The 23,345-nt window shown below is 45.0% G+C and overlaps 1 protein-coding gene across 3 annotated transcripts in view; it reads left to right on the plus strand.

Moving 5' to 3' along the window:
* Positions 1 to 3,692: 3,692 nt before the first annotated feature.
* KIF26B (kinesin family member 26B) overlaps positions 3,693 to 23,345 on the plus strand; it is a 301,650-nt gene continuing 281,997 nt past the window's right edge. Inside the window, exons 1-2 of one of the 3 annotated variants that reach the window (XM_084512195.1) lie at positions 3,693 to 4,091; positions 4,167 to 4,568. In XM_084512195.1, coding sequence (XP_084368321.1) covers positions 4,029 to 4,091; positions 4,167 to 4,568 — 465 coding nt within the window. In that variant the 5' untranslated portion in view covers positions 3,693 to 4,028. Of the gene's footprint in view, positions 4,092 to 4,166; positions 4,569 to 4,651; positions 4,732 to 6,883; positions 6,897 to 23,345 lie in introns of those variants that run through there. The other 2 variants (XM_084512198.1, XM_084512197.1) reach the window with 2 other exon arrangements.

Consider the following 23,345-nt stretch of genomic DNA (forward strand, 5'->3'; position numbering starts at 1 on the left):
CGTGCACGACACCGCATCCTTTATTACTCATGAAACACATATCAATATTGTATTAATAAGTAGGCATTGATTTTCTACTGAGAACATAAAGATTTATGAAAGTAGGTGGTGCTGTGTGGCAGAAACTATGAAAGCAGTTTCTAGAAAATCTATGAAGTACTTTATATTTGAGATACAGAAAAATTTTCCATTCCAAATAAATCCAAATAGACAGTCCTTTGTGAATAATAGATTGCTTTCATATCAGGCAAGGGCAAGATTTAAGGGCATCTGGTTTGTGACAGAATGCAAATCTTGGTGCACATTTGAACGCAAATGGCTTCCTTCGACATTACGGAGGGATTCAGGGAAGCTCCCAGTGGAGCAAGGAAAGTACAGGCTAAACACCTGCGCAATGGCTCTGAGGCAAAACGGCCAAGCTAAGCAAGAAGGGAGACATACCCCTGTCAGGCTGACAATACAACTCTCTGGTGGTCTTCAGAGTAGGAAGAAGTGTGTTTAAAATGTACCGATGCAGATCTGTTGCTAACAGCAAGAAGCAGAAGCTGTAATTAGGACCATTTAGAGTTCCCTGTCCATATTATGTCTCCCAGAGATAGGGATTGTAACAGGGCATGAGATGTACATGTTCAGTGCTTGTCTTTTTTTTATGCTGACACACAGGGTCAGTCTTAGGACTTAGAAATTCTGCTACAGAAATACCTTAGAAACCAGCTCATGGTTTCTGAGGTATTGGTTTCTGGTTCATGGAAACAGCCTGTCTTATTTCTCCATGATATCATACTCAACAGTTGTCAAGAACAAGTGGAAGAATACACCCCTGAAGCCTGGCATATCCCAGATACTCCAAAAGAAGCATTACATGCAACACAATCAGAAGTACAACTGCAGTCCCTGTATCTGACTTCTTCCTGTACTGCATGAATCCTTAAATCCTGGAGAATACGCAGGCTGTGGATGTGTGTGTTTCTGCTGTGTGTGCTACACAAAAGGATAAAGGACTTGGTGTGCTCTTCACAGAGCTTTCTGCTGAAGTGTTCCTATACTTCAGCAAGGGAATGGGAACAAGAACTGGAAAGGTTTTAGAGAAGAAATATGTCATACTAGAAAAGTCCTGGTAGTTTTATTTGTAATTAGCTGTTTCTATCTTTACAATTAATTCTTTGTCACTGTTACCACAAATGCCTTCAATTTCCTCTTTGTCCCCCAATGGCCTCCAAGTCATTAATATTCTGCTTTAAGCAAGTATCAGAGCTGTCATGAATTTCAAATCTCCCCAAGGAAGCTTTTTAAAATTGTAAGTAAGACCTGATACTGAGACTTATTAGCACCAAACTTGGAAACAAAGCTTCTGTGCAGGCAGTGATGACTCTTCAACTTACAGTTGCTGTCACCTTTTTTATCCTGAGATTTATAATAAACGTGAATACCTCAAAGGATTTCTTTGATGCAACCAACATTTCCAGCTCTCATAAACTGCTGTTTATTGATAGAACTGGGATGGTGCCAGCATCTCAGGTTTGAGTGATGAAGCTGAACTTCTAGGTCAGACTTAATTGCACCCATACTGAGATCTGTTCAGAAGAAATCCACTGAAAGTATCAGAGTGATAGTACACCAGAGCAAACACACTGCTGTGTGATAAAGAAACTGGAAATGTGTATACTAGCTAAAAGACAGGTCATAAACTCCATAGAGGTGCAATATCTAGATTGAGATCTAAAATTATCTACAGGACAGAAAGTCTTTCTTTATTAACTAAATGTCTTCTGCAGCCACTGTTTATAGGTGTTTTAAACGAGTACATCAGTCTGCACATGGGATCACACAGGTGCTAAATCACCTTAATGAGCTCACTCCAGAGAGGGTAAATCTCTCCCCTTGCTTGAACTAGAAAAGCTGTGAGGAAGGAAGGTCCCAATGTGAGATGATTACTAGAACCTGTAGCAGAAGCTTAAGCACCATTGTGGCCCTGTCTAACAGCTGTTCTGAACTGCTGGTGTAAGTGATTTGCAGCACAAGATATAGGTAAACTTGAAATAGAGGGGCAGCTTTGGGGGAGCTGTGTGTCAGTGGCGTGCTGATGACGCTGCTAACTAAACGTCTTTCCTTTACAGAATCACACAATCATCTAGGTTGGAAGAGACCCTGAAGATCACCCAGTCCAACCTCTGATCTAACCCTAACCAGTCCTCCACTAAACCATGTCACTGAGCTCTACTCCTTGGTGACACATGGAGCAGAAGGAGTTACGAGAGGAAACCTCATGAACTTCCACAGGAGGGATCCCAAAGAGATGGGAAAAAGCTTGGATGCTTCTCAGAGCAGGTGTTAACCCAGAGACAGGGTTCTTAGTAGGGCTTCTTGCTGGAGCGATACTATAGTGTCTTGTTCTTTGGCCACCACAAAATAATGAGAGACGCAAAGATTTTAGCAGCAAGATCTCTCCAACTGGAGATTTTTGGTGCATCTCAGCTTCCAAAAATCCTCACAGTTCAGCAGAGCCTGTTTTGAACAACCCAAACCACCGACAAACACCGTCACCCGTCAGGAGGGAGAGGCAGTCGGCAGCCGAGCCTCCTCAGGCTGGTCAGACCTGTGTGTTTCAGCACACCCCGAGCCCCTTCCCTGCCGGGCGGCGCTATGGACCGCTATGGACCGAGGGAGCCGGACCTCGCGCCGCCAACGGCCAGCAACGGCCGCCAACGGTCGCCAGCAACGGCCGCCAACGGCCAGCAACGGCCGCCAGCAGAGGGCGCCCGCCGTCCGCGAACGCCGCCGGCCCCGCCCGGCGCCGCAGCCGCCCCTGAGCGCATCTCCCCGCGTCTCCCGGTGCTGTCCGCTGGGCGTCCCGGGGCACGGCCCGAGGTGTCCGGGCTGCGGCTCCCCCAGCAGGAGTGGCCGCGCCGAGCCGTGGCTGCGGAGGGGCAGCGGGGCACCGCTGAGGGCTCCCCGCCGCAGGGCTGCGCTGCTGGGGGTGGCGATAGGAGGGTGCGAAGGGGAGCGGGTCCCTGCGTGATCTGCCCTCGCTATCGCATCCCCCCTGCTTTGGCTGGAGCAGGGGGGCTGGGGTTCGGCTCTTTATGGCACCCGTTTCTGAGAGAATCAGCAAGTTGCGGCGAGGAGGAGGATCTCTGAGGAATGGTTGTGCTGTCTGCAGGGCTGGAGGTGAACAGGGAGCTGCGGCCAGATGCGCGTAGCCCACAGCCTGCAAACCGTGATCGTGGGGAAAGATTAACAGGGAAACGAGGCTGTAGGGTTTTATTGTTAGGAGCTCAATTTATGACGCCCTCGGCCGCGAGTTAGACTAATACCCGCAGGATCGCAACACGGCAAAGGGCTGCCCGTGCCCGTCGCGGGGAGAGCTCGCTTTTTCCCCCGCAGCTCTTCGGGGAGGACTGGCAACACTCGTCGAGTCGTGTCCGCGAAAGCCCCGAACAGCGGCGAGTAACCAATAACTGCGGTGCGAGCAACAAGGTCCCCACACCCCATCCCACACACACACCCACACCCACCGCCCGCCCTTCGCAAGAAAAAGGGGGGCAAAAAATCTCCGGTGCCAATCAGGGCGCACCGCAAAATCGCAGGGACCCTCCCCGGCAGCGCCTCGCAGCCCCCGGCCCCTGCCCGTGCGAGGCTGCGGGCACGGCAGGAGGAGGAGGAGGAGGAGGAGGAGGAGGAGGAGGAGGAGGAGGAGGAGGAGGAGGAGAGGCGGCTCCTCCTCCCGGGGACCGGCTCCCGATATTTTTTTGGAGGATTTGCTCGCAACTCGGTTACGGACCTGAAGGGGGGAACAAGTTGCGGCCGCAGCGGGGGCGGGAGGCTGGGCAGCCGCTGCGGGAGCGGCGGGGAGCGATGAGGACGAGGCGGCCGGCGGAGAGCCCCGCCGCCCGGCCCCTCGCCGAGGACTGAGGGCGTCTCGGGGCTGAGCCACCCCGCGGCGGCGGCGGCGCTTCCCCGTCCCCGGGACCGCCGGCGCCCTCGGATGCGGCTGGGGGCCCGCTGGCACCCGGCGCTGCCGAGCCACCATGACCTCGGTGGCCGGGACCAAGGAGCGGGGCGCGGGCACGGCGCGGAGCAGAAAATACGGGGTAAGTTGGGGCGCGGGGCGCGGGGGGGAGCGGGCTGCCGGCCCCGCCTGACCCGCTGCTCCTTCTCCGCTGCAGGTGACCGAGCCCTGCTCGCCCACCAAGCCCGGCGCCCCCTTCTCCCCCGAGAGCTGGTACCGGAGGGCGTACGAGGAGTCCCGTGCCGGCGGCCGCCCGGCCCCGGAGGGAGCGGGCTCGGCGCTGGGCTCCTCCGGCACGCCGTCCCCGGGCTCCGGCACCTCGTCGCCGGGCTCCTTCAGCGGCTCGCCGGGACCCGCCTCGCCCGGCATCGGCACCAGCTCCCCCGGCTCGCTGGGCGGCTCGCCGGGCTTCGGCACCGGCTCGCCGGGCTCCGGCAGCGGCGGCGGCTCCTCGCCGGGCTCCGACCGCGGCGTCTGGTGCGAGCACTGCAGCGCCCGCCTGGCGGAGCTCAAGAGGCAGGCGCTCAAGCTGCTCATCCCCGGGCCCGTCAGCAGCAAGGTGAGTGAGGATCGCGGCTCTGAGCGGGCTGCCCGCTGCTCGGGCGCGGTGCTCTCACCCGTCCCTTCCTCCCGGGTCCCGTGGGGTAGGGCAGCACCCTGAGATTGCGCCCTGTAGCTCCCTTCCCCTTCATCACAGGTGGTTTTGCACCGTGGTGTCCCAGGTGGGTGCTCTTGTGCCTGCTGAGGGGTGGGTAAGGGTGGGGATGCCACGCGGGAGTCGTGGGACCCTTCCCCACCTGCTCCCCTTGATCCCTACGGATTTACAGAATGGCCTGTCACTTGGCAGCCAGTTCAGTGGCAAGGTATGTATGGGCTGGTGACTGCACAGCCAGGTGCGGCAGAGACCCTCCTGTACTTCAGATGAGACATTGACATACTGCATGAGCCCAAAGGCCAAACAGGGAGGCTGTGACAGACCATGACATTGAACCCAGCTTTCCAGGGTGTTGTTAACGTAAGGACAACTTGGTGTTGTTACAGAGAAATGGTAGATGACATTCTTTTTTTTTTTAAGAAGACCAAAAAATACTCAAAGCTTCTGGACCCAGAGCATTGGGTTGAGTAATCCAGTGCCTGAAAAGCATGGAAGCATTTCTGAAATTTGTCGTCAGGTTGTAAGAGCTGACTGATCACGGGTAGGAGCTGAAAGTCTTTGGAGAGACCGGACTGCCAACAAAGGTAGAAGGCAGACATTCTGGAATTCCCTGATTCAGTTTTGATTTGCAGTTTTTTTCCTATTTGGTTTGCATATAAAGATCAAGACCAACAGCCCTCGAAGGGTCCCCAGCAGCCAGCCCTTGGCTGACCCCGTGCTACCAAAACAGTGAGCGTCGAGCTCCTCCATAGCAACCCTGCGAGCGTTGTATTGTGAACAGGTCTGCAGCTCCCAGAACATAATACAATGCAATTTTGTTTGCCCTGTTGGGTTCAGGTGCTATCAAATGGTAATATTTACTCTTCCACTTCAAAGAGTTTTCATTAGTGGCTGCGATAAAGAGGTATCGTGGATCAGAGCTGAGTGCTGAGAAAGGGTCCTTGGTATTACTGTTGTTATACTGCCCATTATTTATTTATGTGCTGTTTGAGAGGGAGTTGGTGCTGCCTTGAACAAAAGACTAAAGGGCTGGTTGTTACCTTGTCTCAAAAGCTGGCTTAATTGAATTAATGAAAAGGAAAAAGGAGGAACCATAAAAATTGATATCACTAAATTGATAGTAGTGGTTGGTTCCATGGAAGGGACTCTGTACCAAAATGTTTACAAACTTGAAGCTGTGTGGTTTGGCAGTGTTTACTGAATCCTCCAGAGGCGAGTATACTACGTGGGAAACCGGATGCAGATATGGGAGCCATTGGAGCAACTGAAATTGGCCATGGGGATAAAATATAAGCAGCAAGGCTTCGTATCCCTTGCAAAGTGTTAGCAATAAACCACTTTTGCAGTGACATAAAAACGTGTGTGGGATTTTCTCATTATAACAGCGGTAGTTGTTGCCTGTCCTAGCCTTCCAGAGATGTTCCCCTCCTGTTACTGTTGTTAATTGTTCTGTTGTTCAGAGTTCAGCTGATGGTGTTGACCAGGCCAGTCTCTCTTCACATCAGTACTAATCCTTACTTCTTCATTTTCAGCCACCTTAGCCTATGCTCTTTTCTAACACCTCTCTGCGAAGCCTTCCAGTTCTGTAGGTCTGCCCCTAATAAAACTTTCTATCCAGTGTGAAGTTAGGGGGGAAGAAGGAGGCATGAGTAAGTTGGTCTCTGAGGGCTGTGGTGACCCTCTCCCCTGTTCTCTGTTATAATAGTACTTGCAGGCTCAAGCCTCTTGAGGTTCTCCAGCCTTTCGCATGCAAATGGTTGGTACCTGGCTGTGGCTGTTGCAGAAACATCCATTTTTTCTCATCTTTTCTGTATTTACAACTGTTAGGAGCTCTTGGGCTTTCTGCCTTCAGCAGTGGCAGCCCAGTGCAGTGAGGCTTTGGTCTAGGTAGTGTAGGATAAAGGTTATTATTATGGCTATTGCCAGTGACTTTGTAGGCCTGGGTATGCAAACTTGTTATTGGCATCCACTAGGCAGCCTTATCAGTGCCTGGCTGGGGGACAGCAGGCTGTTGGTATGGGCGCTGCCAGCTCAGCCAGGGCCTGTGTGGTGCAGTGACGCACCAGGACCCCTGTACTGAGAGGTGCATGGTGCCTTTAACAGGGCAAATGGCCCTGCGTCTGGGGAAAGCTTGCTTCTGTTTGGATTGAGGCTGGAGCCTACTGTGCGGTGCTAGTGTCGCTGGTGTTTCTCAGGGTCCTGTGAGGAACCCTCTTGACTGCTGCTGTGGGAGTAGGTGTTGGGGTGGATCTGATCCAGCTGCAGGGTTGAAGGAACTGATCATGTTTTTGAGTCTGGGGGTTCCAACTTAAGACTATGGTGTCCAGTAGTGTTATCAATTAGTTGTGTCCACCTTTATTAGAAGGGAGCATTTAAAATGTCAACCTTCTTTCTGTCAGCTAGATCTTGGTAACTTGCCTGACCACTCTTGTTGGTGCTGTTGAAGATGGCCTGGAGATGTCATTAGCATAATAAATCAGTGGCACCTGTTTCACATCTGTGTTGTATTTAGGGATGCATAAAACCCTGGGTACTGTGTATTGCACAACAAGCAGAATGTGAGGGTATCTGTGTTTTGACATATATCTCATAGCAGATACTAGAATTTGCAGTAACCTATCTGAATGTGAATATACATTTGCTTTCCACAGCATATAATCATGTAAAGGTTTGTCTATATCTGCAAGGTATAACAGTACGCTTAATTGCTGCATAAACAGACCAAGCTTTATGCATGAAACTATGCACTGAAGCTGTTCATTTTGATACAGAAAAACAACACTTACCCTGTCGCAAACTGTGCTCACTAGCTCATTGTTAGTGCTGAGGTGTAGAGCTTTCAGTTCCTAATGGAAACATTTTCTCCTAATATGTCAAGGGGATGAGAACTTAGTACTTTTTTTTTTTTTTTTTTGAGGGGTGATGGCAGGATGATGAATATACAACTGTAATTGTGCTGCTCCTTTATTTTAACTATTTCAAATGTCATGCTTCCTGACAAAGAGAAAAAGAAAAATGCTAACGTTTGTTTTTTTCCCCTTCTTGTGATACAGATGTGCCTAAATGTTGTACAGCAATTATCTGCATACAGGGGGTTTTGTGTTAGGAGAATGAAATCTTATCGTAACCCCTGTGTGAAGCATGCCCATGGGAAGTGACTGGCACAAGAGGCTGTTATAGTTGCATGTTGTAGTCTGTAACAGAGGATTGTAGAGCGTTTGGTGGCCATTGTTTGTTGTTGTTGTTGGAATCAAGCACTTGCATGGTAATAAGAGCTGTTTCAAATTACTGATATTGTTTTTTAACAATTTTAAGCTTGTTCTTGGGCTATATTTTGAGACAGGCATCCCTCAAAGTTCTAGCATAGAAGCTTATGGCATCACTCTCCATGCTTATCAGAACTTGTGAGATCTGCTTGCTGTCACTTCAAACCTGTGATAGCCTCTGGCTTCATTGGAATACTAAACTTGTGGGTGTCCAACAACGAAATGATCAGTGGGTTTAATTGAAGAGCTGCTATATTTATTTACATCAAATTATATTGTGTGTAAACAATCAGTTGAATGCTAATAATGAGTAGTCCCAAGCCACTGCTTATGATTTGTTAATATGGAGTTGGAAAAAATAATGAATGCAGCCTTTAAACCTAGAGGTAATTTTGGTGTGCAGGCACTAATATCTGCTTTGGTGTGCTGTGATTAGTAAGGATGCTGATTAAACACTAGAGTTGGATAGCATTGATGTTGTTAGGTGACATATTCTGCACCATCCTCTGGCTAAAAGGTCTGTGCTTGCAAGTATAAGAGATGGGCAAATTCTGGCTTAGCACAGTGTGGCTGTGAATGGAGGAGAAGTTGCATTCAGGGTGGTTTTGTTTTTCCCCTGCAAATTTACTGTCACTCTTGCTTGCGTGTTGTTGAATTAGCCTTTTCTGTTCAAGGGGTGTTAAGTAGTCAAAGACTTGACTAATAATTATTAATAATGAAGAAAGCCCTGAAGCTGGCCTAATGAAAAATAGGTTCCTGTTAGCTTAGAGCTGCTCTAGAAACATTCCCAGTAGACAGGACAGTAATGAACCCTTCCTCAAAGCTTAGCAAGTGGCAGAATAATGGAATTTCATTTCCGTCCAGACCTTTAATTTGTGAACAAGCACGGCCAGTCTGTATGGTTACTTAATTCGCTGTGCAAAAATCTCAGGCACCTAATCATTTCATCCTAACTCATTGTAATGCAGATAGGATTATTGCATTAGAAATGTGATTTTAAGTGGCCTGGGGCAGTAATTTGTCAGCATTTGGAAGGATTAACTCTATTAAAGTTTAGGCAACAACAACCATTCTTTTGTGTTGCATCACAGGTCACAATACCAAACGTTTAGCATAACTCATCTGTGAATCTTTTTACAATTGTATGTTTCCTGGCAAGTTGGGAAACCACAAGCGACTTTGTTTGCCCTAGAATTACAGCTGCTTAGCGGTCCAGAGTAGGCAAGAGGATATGCTTTTACCTCTGACAAATTAATGTCAACCCTTTTCTAGAGGCAGCTGCAAGTCACCTGTCTTACTGTCAGTGTGTGAAATGATGTAAATATTTATCTCAAGCTTGCAAATGTCTTGTGAGGTAAAGGTGAGGATACTGCACATTAAAGACTGTTTTCTGGAGGCTGTCAAAACTGCTTGATCTGCAGCTTTCTCCATGGGATCATAAGAGTCACTCTTGTTGAGTGCCCTGGAAACTAGGAACAGGCCTATGATTAGGTTTAGTGAATTTAGACTGTGGTGTTTTTCCTATCAGAAAAGAAAATACTTTCAGGAGACCATAGGCTGTGCTGTTGGGGGGTTGGGGGAAATATTTAATTTTTTGTCTGAGATAAACCTCTAAGGGGAAGCAAAATTTTGGTCAGACTGCTCTTCCTAGAGACTTGTCTGTGCATCTAAAAATATTGCATTCAGAAATACAGTACCTAGTCTGTAGCTGTCCTTTTGGTGCCAGGCTATCATAAAGACAGGTTCTTCAAGGTGCTTCATACCTGCCAAGAACTCTAGAATGATTTCTAAAACCATCTTGTATTTTCAGGTAGTTTTGTTATCTGCCTGGAAGTATGAGTTGTGATGTGGGTAGTAATCTTGTATAGTAAGCGCAGGATTTTTGGTGTACAGTTTTGGAAGGGGAGGAGGAGGAAAGGTAGTCTGTTCTGAATTCCCTGAAGAGCATTATGAAGAGTATTGTGCGTCACCAGTAGAGGCCATTGGCATGTAACAGGACTCATGCTGGTGTCAGCAGGTTATTAGAAAGCTGCAGTGCTGTGTCTGCAGGGTTGAAAGACGCTTGCAGTTTTGCCAGATCAGTGGTGTGTAGCCTTTGATACCGCATCATTGGGGTGCTTCCAAGCACGGAACTTGCAGCATGCCACTGCGGTGAACTTTACTGCTGCGATCTATGCAATGATGTAGTAGGGACTGTAGCATTTTGTGATATGTGGTCTGCATGTCAAAGGTGTGTGGGATGTTCTCACTTAAAATGCTGGCTTAGATCTTAGCAAACTGTCATACTGTAGCTTGAGAGGCATGTACATTAGAGTGTGAGGAATACAAGCACGTGGGCTTCTCCTCCAGTATTGGATAAACAATGCCTACTCCATGTTGTTTGTTGCTGAAGCTGCAATTCAAGAGCTATCCCTGATTGCAGGAAAGCAGCTTGCATGTTTACTTTGAATTAAGCAAGCTTCAGTATGTAACGACCACCTGAGGAACCAAATGGTATCCCAAGAGTGAGAAGTTCTAGAAGTGTCTTTCAAAACCTTTCCTATTATTGGTCCAAACTGTGGTTGCACTGTGACACTGATGGAAGCAACAACCGTTAATTAAGGTATTAATTAAGCTCTTCTGGAAAGCAGTGGCAGGGTAAAGCAGTGGAAGGTTAGTAACTACAAACTGCCTGCTGCAGTCAAACTGAAATGCTGCTTTTCTTTGGGGACTTTATCTTGCAGGTTTGAAAGAAAAGGCAGTGTTTCACTGAGCAGTTTTTTTTTTAACAAGGGGGTGCTTTTTGGAGCAAGGTGAAGTTTAAGGGGATCATACTATGGCTACATCCTTATTCATTAAGGTTTATAGGACTCAAATCCTCAGTGACTCTTGCTGCCCAGTTTTATTTTCAATTGCCTTCTGTGCAACCTTCTTACATTAAATCAGGGTTTAAAAAAGTGAACATAACTAGGCTGCCAAGGACTGTTTAGAATGTTCAATAAGGTAACATTCATATATATTTACTTATGCTTTTTTCTTCCCCTTCACCTTTTTAGCTTAATATAGCTTTGAGGTATAGATTAATAATGCTTTGAAGACATTTTTGAGGTTTCTCCAAGCAAAAGCATGGACCCTCACAAGATATTTAATAAGGCAGTGTGATGTTGACTGGACTGTTCTGATGAGCTTGGGATGGCAAATCTTTGGAAGATCCTGCGAGAAGTGTTGAATATTGAAAACTCTTTTTTTAATGAGCTATGTCTAATTATGTGCAGTAAGAGCAAAGAAGTGGGAAGAAGAGGGAAGTGGTGGTCCAGATCTGAACTGTCACTCTATTGACTTGTATGAAATTGGCACTGGTGGCTGGATTTTGACTTCACCAAAATCAGCAGGGCTACGTTTAGGCCACAGCTCTACCTATTGCATACCTTGATCAGGAAGTGCATGCATTTAAAGCAGCAGTCAGATGCCCTGCTCAGGTTGAGCAGGGCTAGGAGATCCTGAACCCTTCTGAGCTTCCTAAAGTGTCTTTTCTTTCTGTTTTCCATATGAAGGTCATAAGTTAGCATCCCTGCCGGTCTCCTCTGTGAATACGTGGTGGTTGCTCCCTGCCTTAGTTCTTATCAAAATGATAGATCAAACACTTTCAGTAGTGCTGCTTTCTAAACTCAGATCCTTTTGATTGAAAGGTCAGAGAGTGACTAGATGTGCTTTTATTACAGCAGATGTGAGGAGGCCATGATCTCTGAGAAGGATAGTGATGAGAACTGCACAATGCATCCAACCATAACCTCAGTTGCAACCAGTACAGAAGAATACAGGGAGTATTTTTAGTTACTTATGAAAAAGAAATTAAAGGAAAATAAGAGATTACCTAGATAAAATATATTTTCTAAAAAACTGGTGTTTGATTGCACCTTGGATTTACTTTTATGGTGTCAGAATTAAATTTATTGATTTTGCTGTGTAGTAAGGTTGTTAAAAGTTCCTTACTGTTTCAGCATTCGTATGGTTCTTAAATTTTATTTTCATGTTCAACTGTTTGTTTAGTCATTGCTAAGACCTTCTGTTCTGTTCAATCTGTACTATTAAAATGTAGTCTGTGATTGATCTTGCATTTCTTAATATAAAATGTTTTAAGTTTTCTGGGAGGGAAGAAGAAAAACTTCAGTCTGAGAACCCTTCAGGCTGTTTCCTCTTCTCAGCATTCCCCTGAAACAGTATTCAGTAGTACTCTTTTTACAAGGGAAAAAAATAAATGCTAAGGAAGTTCTGTTTGAGAGACCTGAGGGAGCTAAAAGGGCCTTAAATTGGTCTTGGCTTGCAAGTCATGACAAAAACAGAAGAAAATCCTCTCCTCTGAAGGAACTGAATACCTTTGGATTCTAATAAGTAAAGCCTGTGCTGGTAGATTTTTGTATTCCATATTTAAACTTGTAGTACCTTCCTCGAACAAAGCAGGGCTGAGTCTGCTCACTTTCTCCAACAGGTTGGAGAAATTTACTTAAAGACCCAACAGTATGTGTTTTGTTAGTAGGTGGTGAATGATCTTATTCAATGATTTGGTGATTCAGAAAAAGCATCACATGCTTTCTTAATTGTTTTATTCTAAAACAAAGAAACAAACAAAAAAAACCACACCACTAAGCCAGTATGAGTTTGGCTATAGAAAACATGTTAAATGGGTGGTGGTGTGTCAGAGGAATTGTGTACGCAGGAGATGCAATGTCTGGCTCCAATGTTATATGACAGACACGAAGCATCCATCGAGGTCCAGTGTCTATAGGAAAATCTTAAATTAGGAATAGGATCTATTGAAGCATTTGGTTTCCAAGTGAACTTCAAGTGGAATTTGCTTTATTTTTTTTTTTTTTTCTACAAATGTTTCAACCTGCAGATTTTCTGTGATCTAAGAGCAAACTTCTACTTTGGTTTATATCTTGCCATGCAACTGAAATAATAAATATTTTGACATGATCATTTATTTGCACTTGGGTATTCACAACACAGAACTCTCTATTCCATGGGCTTGCACAAGAACAAAATTCTACTCACATGAATGTTTGGGGGAAAACCAAATGAAAGGGGACTTTGACAGCTGTCACAGTAGATGTGTGGGTTACTTTTTTTGAAGGAAAAGTGAAAAGTCAGTGGTTTCAGGGTGTTCAGACAGTTCCAAACAAAATTGAGCAGACCTACCTCAACAGTGCAATTAATTTTCCCAAAGTTATGTGTTCATTCCCTCTTTCTCTCACCCTCACAATTAACTGAAGAAAAATGAGAGTTCAGGAATACAGCCCCTCAATTTCTGTGGGGCCTTGTGTGGTTCTCTTGGGAATTGCTTGTTCCTTTGATCACCACAAGCGTATTGTAGGATGTGACGGAGGTTCCTGCAGTGCTGAAGAGGATGGTTGTTCTGCAGACTTTTGCTAAAAGTGGGGCAGAACTTGGCCTCTGCACATTTCTGCTCTGGCTCCTGTAAGAGTCGTGTGGGCAAAATCCTGCCCTACCAAAGCCAGGCTTGGGCTTGGTTACGCTGGACCTACTTGGAGTATGGGCTTTTGCCTTCTGGCTGGTAGCTTGAGTGATTGTATGCTATTATTTCAATTGGGTGGTTTTATTTTTCTGTGCCTTGTAGCTAAATGAACCTCTGACCTGCCAAGTGCCAAATGGTGGAAGAATTACCCACTGACTCCATACACCTGATGGACTCCAGCAGAAAGCCTGGTGGGCAATAAGGCTGTCAGGGCTTTAAGCAGGCACTGAACAGCAAGAAGAGAAGTCATTACTCTTCATTTCTCTATTAGTTTCACTGCTCATTTAATAGTGCTGGGCAAAGAAAAACATTAATATCCTATTCAGCAGCCAAATGCACCGAATTGGGAGTTGTGACTCGTGTGTTTTCCTCTTTTCTAATGGGTATCATTAAAATTTAACAAGTCATCTAAATCATGTTAGTATTCCCAGGGTTAATATCGCTGAAATTGCTGGCAGCATTCCCACAGGAAGAGTTAACAGTTGCTGAGGCTGGTGGCTGGCATTTGTTGCTGGGAGGGAGGTGTGGGGACTGGAGGAGCCCTGGCGCTGGGAAGGCACAATGAAGCCTTTGGTGACAAGGGGCGTTTGCAATACACATACATATTCTTTCCTTTTCATCTCTCCCTTTTCACTCCCTTCCCCCCCTTCTCTCCCCAGCAGTCCTAAAGCTGTCATTTCGCTTCATACACATTAGATTTCTAATGGAAATTCTTGACAATAAGCCTGCCTGCGTGTGAACCAAGCAGGAAGGCACACAAGTGTGCTGGTGCGCTAGTCAGCGCGAGTGTCAGATTTAAGAGATTGTTAGACCATAGATGGCTTTTACTGGAGGTCGAGGAGGCTAACAAAGTGGGAGATGCAATTAAAATGGTATTCCTTGGAAAGGAATAGCTAGCTGTCTGGGCAGACTGAACCTAGGGAAATGATGGGTAGCTGGAAGGCCATTAGTGATGGCTTTGTAAGCAGTTTTGCAGCATGGGTGGTAAACCTAAATCCAGAGCTGCTCTTTTAGCATGCCTAATCAGACCTCTGTTTTCTCCCGTGTGTCAAATCCACTTTTGAATAATGGATTTGACAAATTATGTGAATTTTTTGGGTTAGATTTTCAGGTGGGAGAAAAGTTGCAAGCGGGGAAAAGAGGGGAAGCTGGCATAAGGGAGGTTTTGGGTGCATTCTCCCACTACCAATAAGACAAAAATCAGCTCTGCGAAATCCAGAGCTTTTTTTTTTTTTTTTTTGGTGTGAAGTCGTTGATCCAAAAAGGCAGGCTGATGTAGAATATGATAAATGATTGGACAGGCAGCTCGTTAAAATGCCTGCTCATTTTAAATGAACAGTTGGGATACAATTGCTATAAATTCCTGATAAAAATTATGATATTTATGTTTGTATTAAGAAAAGTCTTTTTGGAATTGCTTTTCTCTCTGTGATCCCTCTTAGTTGTCAGCGGGATCTGGTCACATCTCTCCTCTGTGCTTTTCCTGGCTGGAGAATGGTTGGGTTTCAACGTCAATGCTTTTTTAAAATTCCAAGGGGTAAGGCACTTAGAGCAAATTGACCAAACATCTTGGTGTCTTAAGGGAATTCTGATGTCCTGCTCTTCTGGGTGCCTTATATTTCTCTTTTAGGTATGGTAGCTGCAGAGTGGAAGCTTGTAATTCTTCTTCCTTCTGGTGATGGAGATGTGTGGCATGTGCACGTATCCCAGGACAGAAATAGCAGGCAGTGGCACATATAGTTAAGGAAACTGCCTCGTGGTTATTCTGGATGCTTTAAAGCCTGAAACAGCCAGTTACCCAACAGGAAAAGCAGAGAGGAAGAGACCTCCGCAAAACCAAAGCAGATTAACAGAACAGCATGTGCATTAGTTGTGGTGGGCATGAGCAAACCCTGCAGCTCTGCTCAGCTGAGCCATGGCCCATCCCTTCAAGCCTGCAGTCAGCTCCTCTGGTGAAGGGTGTGGGATGCAAGAGCAGGAAAGGCACACAGCGAGGAGAGGTGCCAGACTTGGAGAGGAAGAAGGCAGGCTGTGGAGACAGAAATGAAGTGGGAAGCAAAGTGTGCCTTGGATGGGCCAGGCAGCAATGGAACAGGGCTTGAACAGAGCTTCTGTGGGAAAGCTCCATGCTGGGGAAGTGGGGAGAAACAGCTGGTAAATGCAAATTCTGTAAGGAGAGCTTTCTGCTGGGATGCTCTGCTGGCGTCCCAAAAGCTTTATGGAAAGGCTCTATATGAGGATTGTGTGTATTTTCTTTTTTTTTTTCTTCTTTTTTTCTCTGTATTAGTCTTCCTCTCATCTTCTGAGCTCTAGTCTTTAGTTTAGAAAGCAGCAAGCAGCCAGAAGAGCAGAAGGCAGTTTGTGGGAGCTGCCTTCGGTTTAATGCATTTCATATTTTAATTCTGAGTTAAGCCTTGCTATAAGGCACTTGTGCATCCTATGATCTAAAATTATAACTGGATTTTCTTTCTTACATCTAATTCACTTGTTTCTCTCTCTCTTTTTTTTTTTTTTTTTTCCCAGTCAGAAAGGACCTATACAGTCCATACTGTAGATTTGAGGCTTGCTATAAAACAGGGACTCAACCCATTGCATTAAGAGAATTGCTGTGCTGAGCAAAGAAATGGCATATGTTTTACTGTATTGGTAGTAGGGTAGGAGTTGACATTCTGGAGTGTAGTAATGAATTCAACCTGGTTTTCACTTTCCATATGCCAGTCTCTGAAGGCAAGAAGGCCTGGCTTTCAGATTAATTTAAATCCTTACAGTATTGAGTTTACTAATTTTGTAGTATTATTGTATTGGACGCTCTAAGGTCATGCTACTAAGCAGTAGCCATTCCAAATACTTTACAAGCAATATAGAAAAGACATAAGGTGTGAAAGGAAAGCTCAGGAAAGGGAGGGGGGTTATTCAGGAAGGGAGGGCTGAGTGCACTGGCACTGATGGCTTCTAAATGCAGCACTTTATGGATCGGAGTGTTTAAATTGCCAACCTTCTTTGTCACTCCTAGTTACTTAGTTCTTTCTAGCTTGGTCTGCCTCTGTCTTGCCTGTTTAATATTCCACTTAAGTATAATGAGAGATGAAACACGCAGGATGCCGGTATCCTCCAGGAGTCAGCTCTACTGACGTGAATACTTGTGTTAGCTGTTTATAGGCAATGAACTAAACATGGGTATAAAGAGGAGGGGGAGAAGGAGAAGCAAAATTGTTGTGACTTCTCTTAATTTGCTATTTCTTTTATCAGCAAAGGAAATAAATTCTTTCCCTTTCCCACTCCAAATGCACGCACTCTGGATAATAGGAATCATTTCAATAAGCACACACTGGTAAGGCCCAGATAAGGGTTATTTCTGTGCCTGAAATACCAGGGCCCAGAGTGTGCTATGTGGGAAGCTTGTGTGGAATCGTGCTGCCGAGGAAGCAGTGTGTAGTAATGCGCATGGGTGACACTGATAAATGGCTCCTCTAAGCAAGCATCTGCAGCAAATTGTCAGACTGAGACTTCCCAGCATACCCTAAACCTCTGTATGAATGAAATCTCTGTTGTGCCGTTATTTACCCACCTCCGTATGAAATGACAGGATAGGATTCATTACTTCAGTGTAGCTTTTACATGATTCTGCTCTCCTTGTGTGTGTGTGTGTATATTTTCTGCACCATTTTGGCAGTGATGGCTGCAGAACTCAGAGTGTCCTCTCACTGACTAGCCATACAGTTCTTTGAAATGGGACAAAGCTACTTTCAGCGTAACATACAGGTCTTTGGTTTCTGGAAGCCTTAAGTGAAGTGTTGTATGTATTCCTTGGCCAGACGCTTAAAACTGAGGCAAGTAATAAGTCTGGCTTGGTATTGTTTTATTTTGTGGTGGTCATTCTGGTAGCGGTTACTGGGGAAAAAAGAGGTTAAAGCTATTGGATTTATTTTTTTTTTTAGGAATCATGATTATTTTCCTCAAAGGGCAGTGAGACAGTCTGCAAATCTCTTTTTTGCACTGAAGTAAAGCTTCTCCTGTGTTACCACTAGACATCATTGATGCATGAAAAGGATTGGACTTGCTCTTTGCCTTTCTTCAATATATATTCTTTTGGACTTGAAACCTTGGCGATTTTGCTAGAATAACTTGTCATTGAAACTCAGTTAATTTAAGCTTTGGAAAGGCTTCCTGGGATCAGGGTAGGATTTGTGACCTGCTTTGAAAACAAGCTGAGACTACCTAAGGTTTGGAAGTTAGCATAAACATGCAGTTAATGCAAAGGTGTCAGTACATAAAGATAGGTTCCCTGCTCCTCTTAATTCCAGCTGATATATCAAACCTCAGGGCTCTGAGAAACAAACTTCTGTGGACTTAGCTGCAAGGATGTAATATGGGAACCCTCTGACAGAGCAGCAGAAAGGTAATGCTGTCAGGACAGAAGAGCACATCCTGCGCACATACCTTAGCTACCAGATTTCACTAACAAGCGCCTCAGCTGAAGTTTGCCTTCACTGGGAAAACAAATAAATTCAGCAGGAAGCCTGGGTGCAGCTGAGGCGTGGATGCTCGTCTTGCCCTGTTGTGGTGTTGGTGGCTGTCCACAGCTGTCTGCTCCACCCTGCTGCTGCAGCTGTCTTAAACTGGTGCTTGGCTATTACAGCCCTCAGCCTCTTGCTATAATAGCCTTTGCCCTCAGGCTACTCTTGTCTGCCTTGCTGTTCTTGTAAAAAGCCTTAATAGCTGTTTGTTCATGATGTGGAATAGTTGTTTCCCTTCAGAAGCTTCCACCGTAAAAAGACCTTTTCCATCGCTCAACAGAAGATGACATGCTGCTAGGGGTAGACTCAAGTGGTTTGTAACACTCGTGTTCATGGAAGTTGCAGGACTTCACATAGTTGCAAATACTCATGTTGACATACCAATAGGTATGGAGTACTGGAGTACTTGCATAGATCTCATCTCCTTAAAGTGTAGGGCAGGGTTGCTCCTTCCATTTTTACAGCTGAGGAGATGGAGAAGCATCTTCTAGTCCTGGTGAACCGGTTGTGTAAAACCGAGTCCAGGTTTCTTACATGCCTATGCTCTTGATGAATGGGCTTTCCTCTCTTGCTAATACTGCCGCCTCATTCTGCAGCAGCTCTTGTGTACTGGCTCAGTGTTGGTTCTTTTGACTCTGTACAGAGAGGAGTTGTGGTTTGCATTTCAAAGCTGTCAGCCTTAAAGGGGGTGGAATATGGCAGTTGAATATATGGCAACTAATTACCCAGTTATGACAAAGTCTTTAAAAAGACCTTGATTTCTGATTCTGTGATTGGTACCAGAAGCTAGCTGTTAGCTCAACAAAAAAGAAAAATGCTGCTAATGGTGTTGGATGTTCTCTTGTGGTATGGCTTTTTTTTTTTTTTTTTTTTTGTTTTTGTTTTGGAAGAGTGTTTATTTAATTTTCTTCCTTTTTTCCTTCTACCTTGGACAGTTCATATCTATGAATAATTTAATTGTCCTTGGCTGTCTGCTGTTGTGAATGGCATGCTGTTAAGTATTCTGTATTCATGTGGTATTTGTTAATGTTTGTTTTGTATTCTGTCTGCCTCTCTGCCTTTTCAGAGATCAAATGGATGATGCAAGGCTTGACAACATATAAATGCTATTAAACTCTATCTGAAAGAACAGAATGGGGGCCTTTGTCATTTCATTAGTTAGGCCGTTAATTGGAACAGATTGTTCAGTGTTTTCCTCTAGTGGAGAAGTAAATGTTTATGATTTCATTTCCCTACTTCTTGAAAAGTTTGTCTTGAACGCGTAGAATTCATATGTAACTTGTACTGCCTCATATCTCAGAGGATTCCTCCTCTGTTACCTGTCCCTAGCCATTCTTTATTAGCGTTATTTACAAGGTTTAAGCTGCAGAAATACAAATTTTCCATTTCTTCTGACTGAGGATTGTATTGTTTTAACACCTTTTGTCCTGAGTCTGGGTAAGCCAAGAAAAACATCTCAACATTTCCTGATCCAAACATAAGCATCACTGTATTCCAAATGTATTCCAAACATTTGTTTACGTCCTGTCTGTAATCTTTGTGAGCCTTAGGCTGAGACCCTGAGAAGAGTAGGCAGAAAGCATACCCAAAGCTACACTACAGTTTTACCAGGTGAATGAGAAACCAGGCTAATGCTTTACTGCATTTCTAGAGTGTGTTATCTTGGGGATGAATTCCTTCTGAGGAAGTATCATTCTTCAGATGCATCATGTTAAGAGCAAAAAATACTTGTCATTGTGGGTAAATCACTTGATGTCCTGCTTTCCTGATGGCTGTTATATTAATTGTAACTTCTTATATATAACATTAGTGTTTTTCATCGTCCACAGTTCTCTAATTTTGAGTGCATGCTGCTGCTGTAACAGCCTCTATTTTTTGAGCAACTCTAACAAAATCTACAAAATGTCTCAGCTACTGTTTATTTTCTTGTTTCTTCTGGTGCCTACCAGAGTCCACTGCACGTTGCTAGAACTCATAAAACTGTTGCATAGCCCTGCAGTCAGCAGAGGGTCTTCTGTTACTGAATGTGCATGCAGCGTCTAATTCCTGCCAGATCTGAGTAACTAACTAGGTTTCTGCACTTCACCTCAGCCTTGCTGTAATTCTTACAGCATTCATTCCCTTGTAGAATGAGTGTCTAACACAAAACAAATGGCTGGGGAGGAGTAGCTGTTGCAAACAGGATTTGCAGGACTCCTTCATAAGAAGGAGGCATTAACCCATAACCCTCCTTTGTCAGATCTCAATGGCAACTTCTCTTCTAAGAGGAGTGCTCCAGCTGCTGTCTCAAAGGGACTCAGAGGATGGTGCCATGCAAGTCAGTGGCTTCAGCTGAGATCAGCAGTTAGCAGGGTCAGAGTCTCTACTGAAAGCAAGATGTCACAGAACAGCATCTTGTTTCTGTAAGTGCAAGGGATGAGGGAAGGGAGGCTTGTAGCTGCCTTTGCCCAGAGTGGAAGTCAGAGCTGCTGCCTCACATTTGTGTATCCACCCTGGCATTGCCTTGTTACCAGTCTGTTAGGAAGCAGACCTAAAGCAGAGGAGTAATTTCCTATGAAGCTGACCCCACTGTTGCTGGGCGGCTGGCTCACAGGTACGTGCGCTTGTTTTGCTTGGCTGATGCCTTGAGAATCCAGTCTTGCAGCTCTCGTTCCTGGATGCAAGCCAGGAGAAGGAAAGGGAGTCCTGAGACTGGGCATCAGCTATGCAGCTTGCTCTGCAGTGTGTCTCGAGGCAGGCATGTTTGGAGACACTTCCCACCACGAGCAGCACTGGACGTGCAGCCTCTTTGTGGAATGGCTTATTATGCTGCCTTTAATTTGAACCATCTGTGATAACCTGTGTGCTCTGTTATAATACTGTTCTTGTGTCAGGCTTCCAGCAGCATGCTGTGAGTGAGCTGGAGACCAGCATGGGAATTAAGGTAGAAAATCCACTGGTGACATATTGCAGTACATGTATCATTAATTGGGAGATCATTGCATTAATTGTAAACTGTCCATCCCGCACCCGATTCAATCTTAGTTTTTAATTCTGGAAACTGTAGTGACTCCAGTAAAACTGTAGTGTGTTTAAAGGCAAAATGTATTTGTTGGTGTTCCGGTGTTGGGTGAAACAGTAATGGAGTTTGTGCTTCCCTTCTTCATTGTGTGTTGAAGGATCCTGTCAGGTAGTCTGAGGCTTGTTGATCACCCAAAACATGGAGCTGCTAATTGGCTACAGCCCTGTGCTTTCATTGCATACTGCTGTTTCCCTTCCTGTTACCAACAAACACCTCCATGTACCCCTATGCTTTAAAACAAAAAACATTTATGCTGTTTTAACCTTTCTATTCCATCTTCTGTTCTTGCTTTTGCTAATTTTATTTCCCCTAACTAATGGCTCACCTGCATAGGATTGCCGCTGGCTCTGTGATTATAGCAATTAACTCTAACCCCAAGAAAACAGCTTGCTGTGTTGCCTGGCAGCCAGGGTCTGCAGGAGCTGCTAAAACAATGAATTGGACTTCAAGACTGAAATGAAGAAAAAGTATTGCTTAACATGCAAAACAAATTATTATGGAGGATCTCGTCAATTTTCAGGTTGGTTAAAATATTCCAAAATCCATTGCTTTTGTGTGTGTGTGCGCGTTTTTTTTTTTTTTTTTCTTCAGAGTTGCTGTAAATTCCTTACAACTTCTAGCAAGCTGCAAAGGCTAGGTGACAATGCGAACAAACCATCTGAATTGGGCTACATGGCCCAATTAAACCTTTATTGAGCTAACAGCAGCCTACCGAATTGGCTGCATGAGAGAGAAGCAGGTCTGCCTACATACACGGTGTTGGTAGAGCTGCAACTTGTTTTTGTACCCTTATTGCCCGTTTTAATAATTCTCTTACTGAACATCAGCACAGGGGAAATTCAGCCGAACTCCCTGAACCAGTTTTGTGGAGTGGGAAAGGTGTCGAGCACCAGGGCAGCTCCTCTGGGCTGAAGTGCTGCCAGCAAAGGTGGCAGAAGATTGTGGTTGGAAGGGGACCCTGGAAGATATCTAGTCTAGCCACTTCTTCAAAGCAGGGTGGGCTTTGGTGGTAGATCAGCTTGCTTGTGGGGCTGGTGCAGTCAAATTATGAGCATCTCCAAAATTAGAGATCATGCAACCTCTCTTGCCCCTCGTTGCTGTGCTTCTGCAGGCCTGTACACCCATGCGGATGTTTCTACCAGCACTTACCTGTCTGACCTTGTGGTGAGCTGCTTAGGCAGGTAACCCTGCAACCCCTCTGCCACCCCCAGGTCCCTGGTACTAGCAAAAGGGGGATCAATGCATGCAGCGTTACTCAGTAAATCTGACCTTGTCTCACCTTTTGTTCTCTTTCAGTCTGGAGGTAATTGCATTTCCTATAGCCAAATATCTACACCCGGCTGAGCGATTAAGACATGCACTGCTCGTCTGACATCAGAATACTTGTAAACACTATGACAACACATAGCTACAGGCAAAGGAATTTTTCTCCGCAGTTTGACTGCATCAAAAATGCCTGCTTTAGTTTCCCCCTCTAATTATGAGGACATTTCAAATACCTCAGTCTTAGTTATTTACACTTCTGTCAGCATTTTCCACATTTTTTTGGTAGGTGATAGAAAAATAGACAGAGATGCCAATCCGATTAACAGAATGCCTACTTTTAGAGCTGTTGCGAAAGCCTGTGAATTTAGTATGGCAATGCAAGAAGACAGACAAGTATTATATTGATAGTACTAAGTCTAAATATAGTGTTTCATCTACCTATGTGTGGCCAGGAGTGACCACTTGCAGTGATAAACAGCGGATTAAATATCATCTAATCAAAGAAGACTTATAAGAAGGGGTAATCGAAGAAGACTTAGAAGAAGGGGAAAACTGCTTGAAAAAAACAAATGCATCTTACACATCTATGTTTCCTCCCTACGTACTCTATGAAAAGATGTGTTTTCACCCTGCTGATAGTGAGATATTTGTGCTGGGCTGTCCTGTTGCCTCCTTAACAGCTGGTACAATATGGATTTTGTTTCTGCAGCTGTACAACATGGAGACCTTCCACTTTAAGCTGCTTTTCCTGAGTGACAAAAGTCTGCTGCAGTGTTCTCTGACTTTGTAAGGGACTGTGACACCAAGTGCACGGGGTTCTTGCTGATTCTGTTCTTCTGGTCACCGTGAGCAGTGAGCTGCTAAGCTCCTATAAGACATGTGCCTTATACATTCAGTGTTCTCCTTCACTCCGCCTTTACTGTGCCTGTGAGCAAAGAGGAATATCCACTTGATGGATCAAACACTGCATCTGCGTTGCAACAGAGTGAACTTGTATTTGACTGTGTTCTTGCAATTATAACACAATATTCAGTGTCAGATATTAATCTGCAGTCA

The sequence above is a fragment of the Aythya ferina genome, assembly GCF_964211825.1.
Source record: "Aythya ferina genome assembly, chromosome: 3".
In the NCBI taxonomy this organism is placed as follows: Eukaryota; Metazoa; Chordata; class Aves; order Anseriformes; family Anatidae; genus Aythya; species Aythya ferina.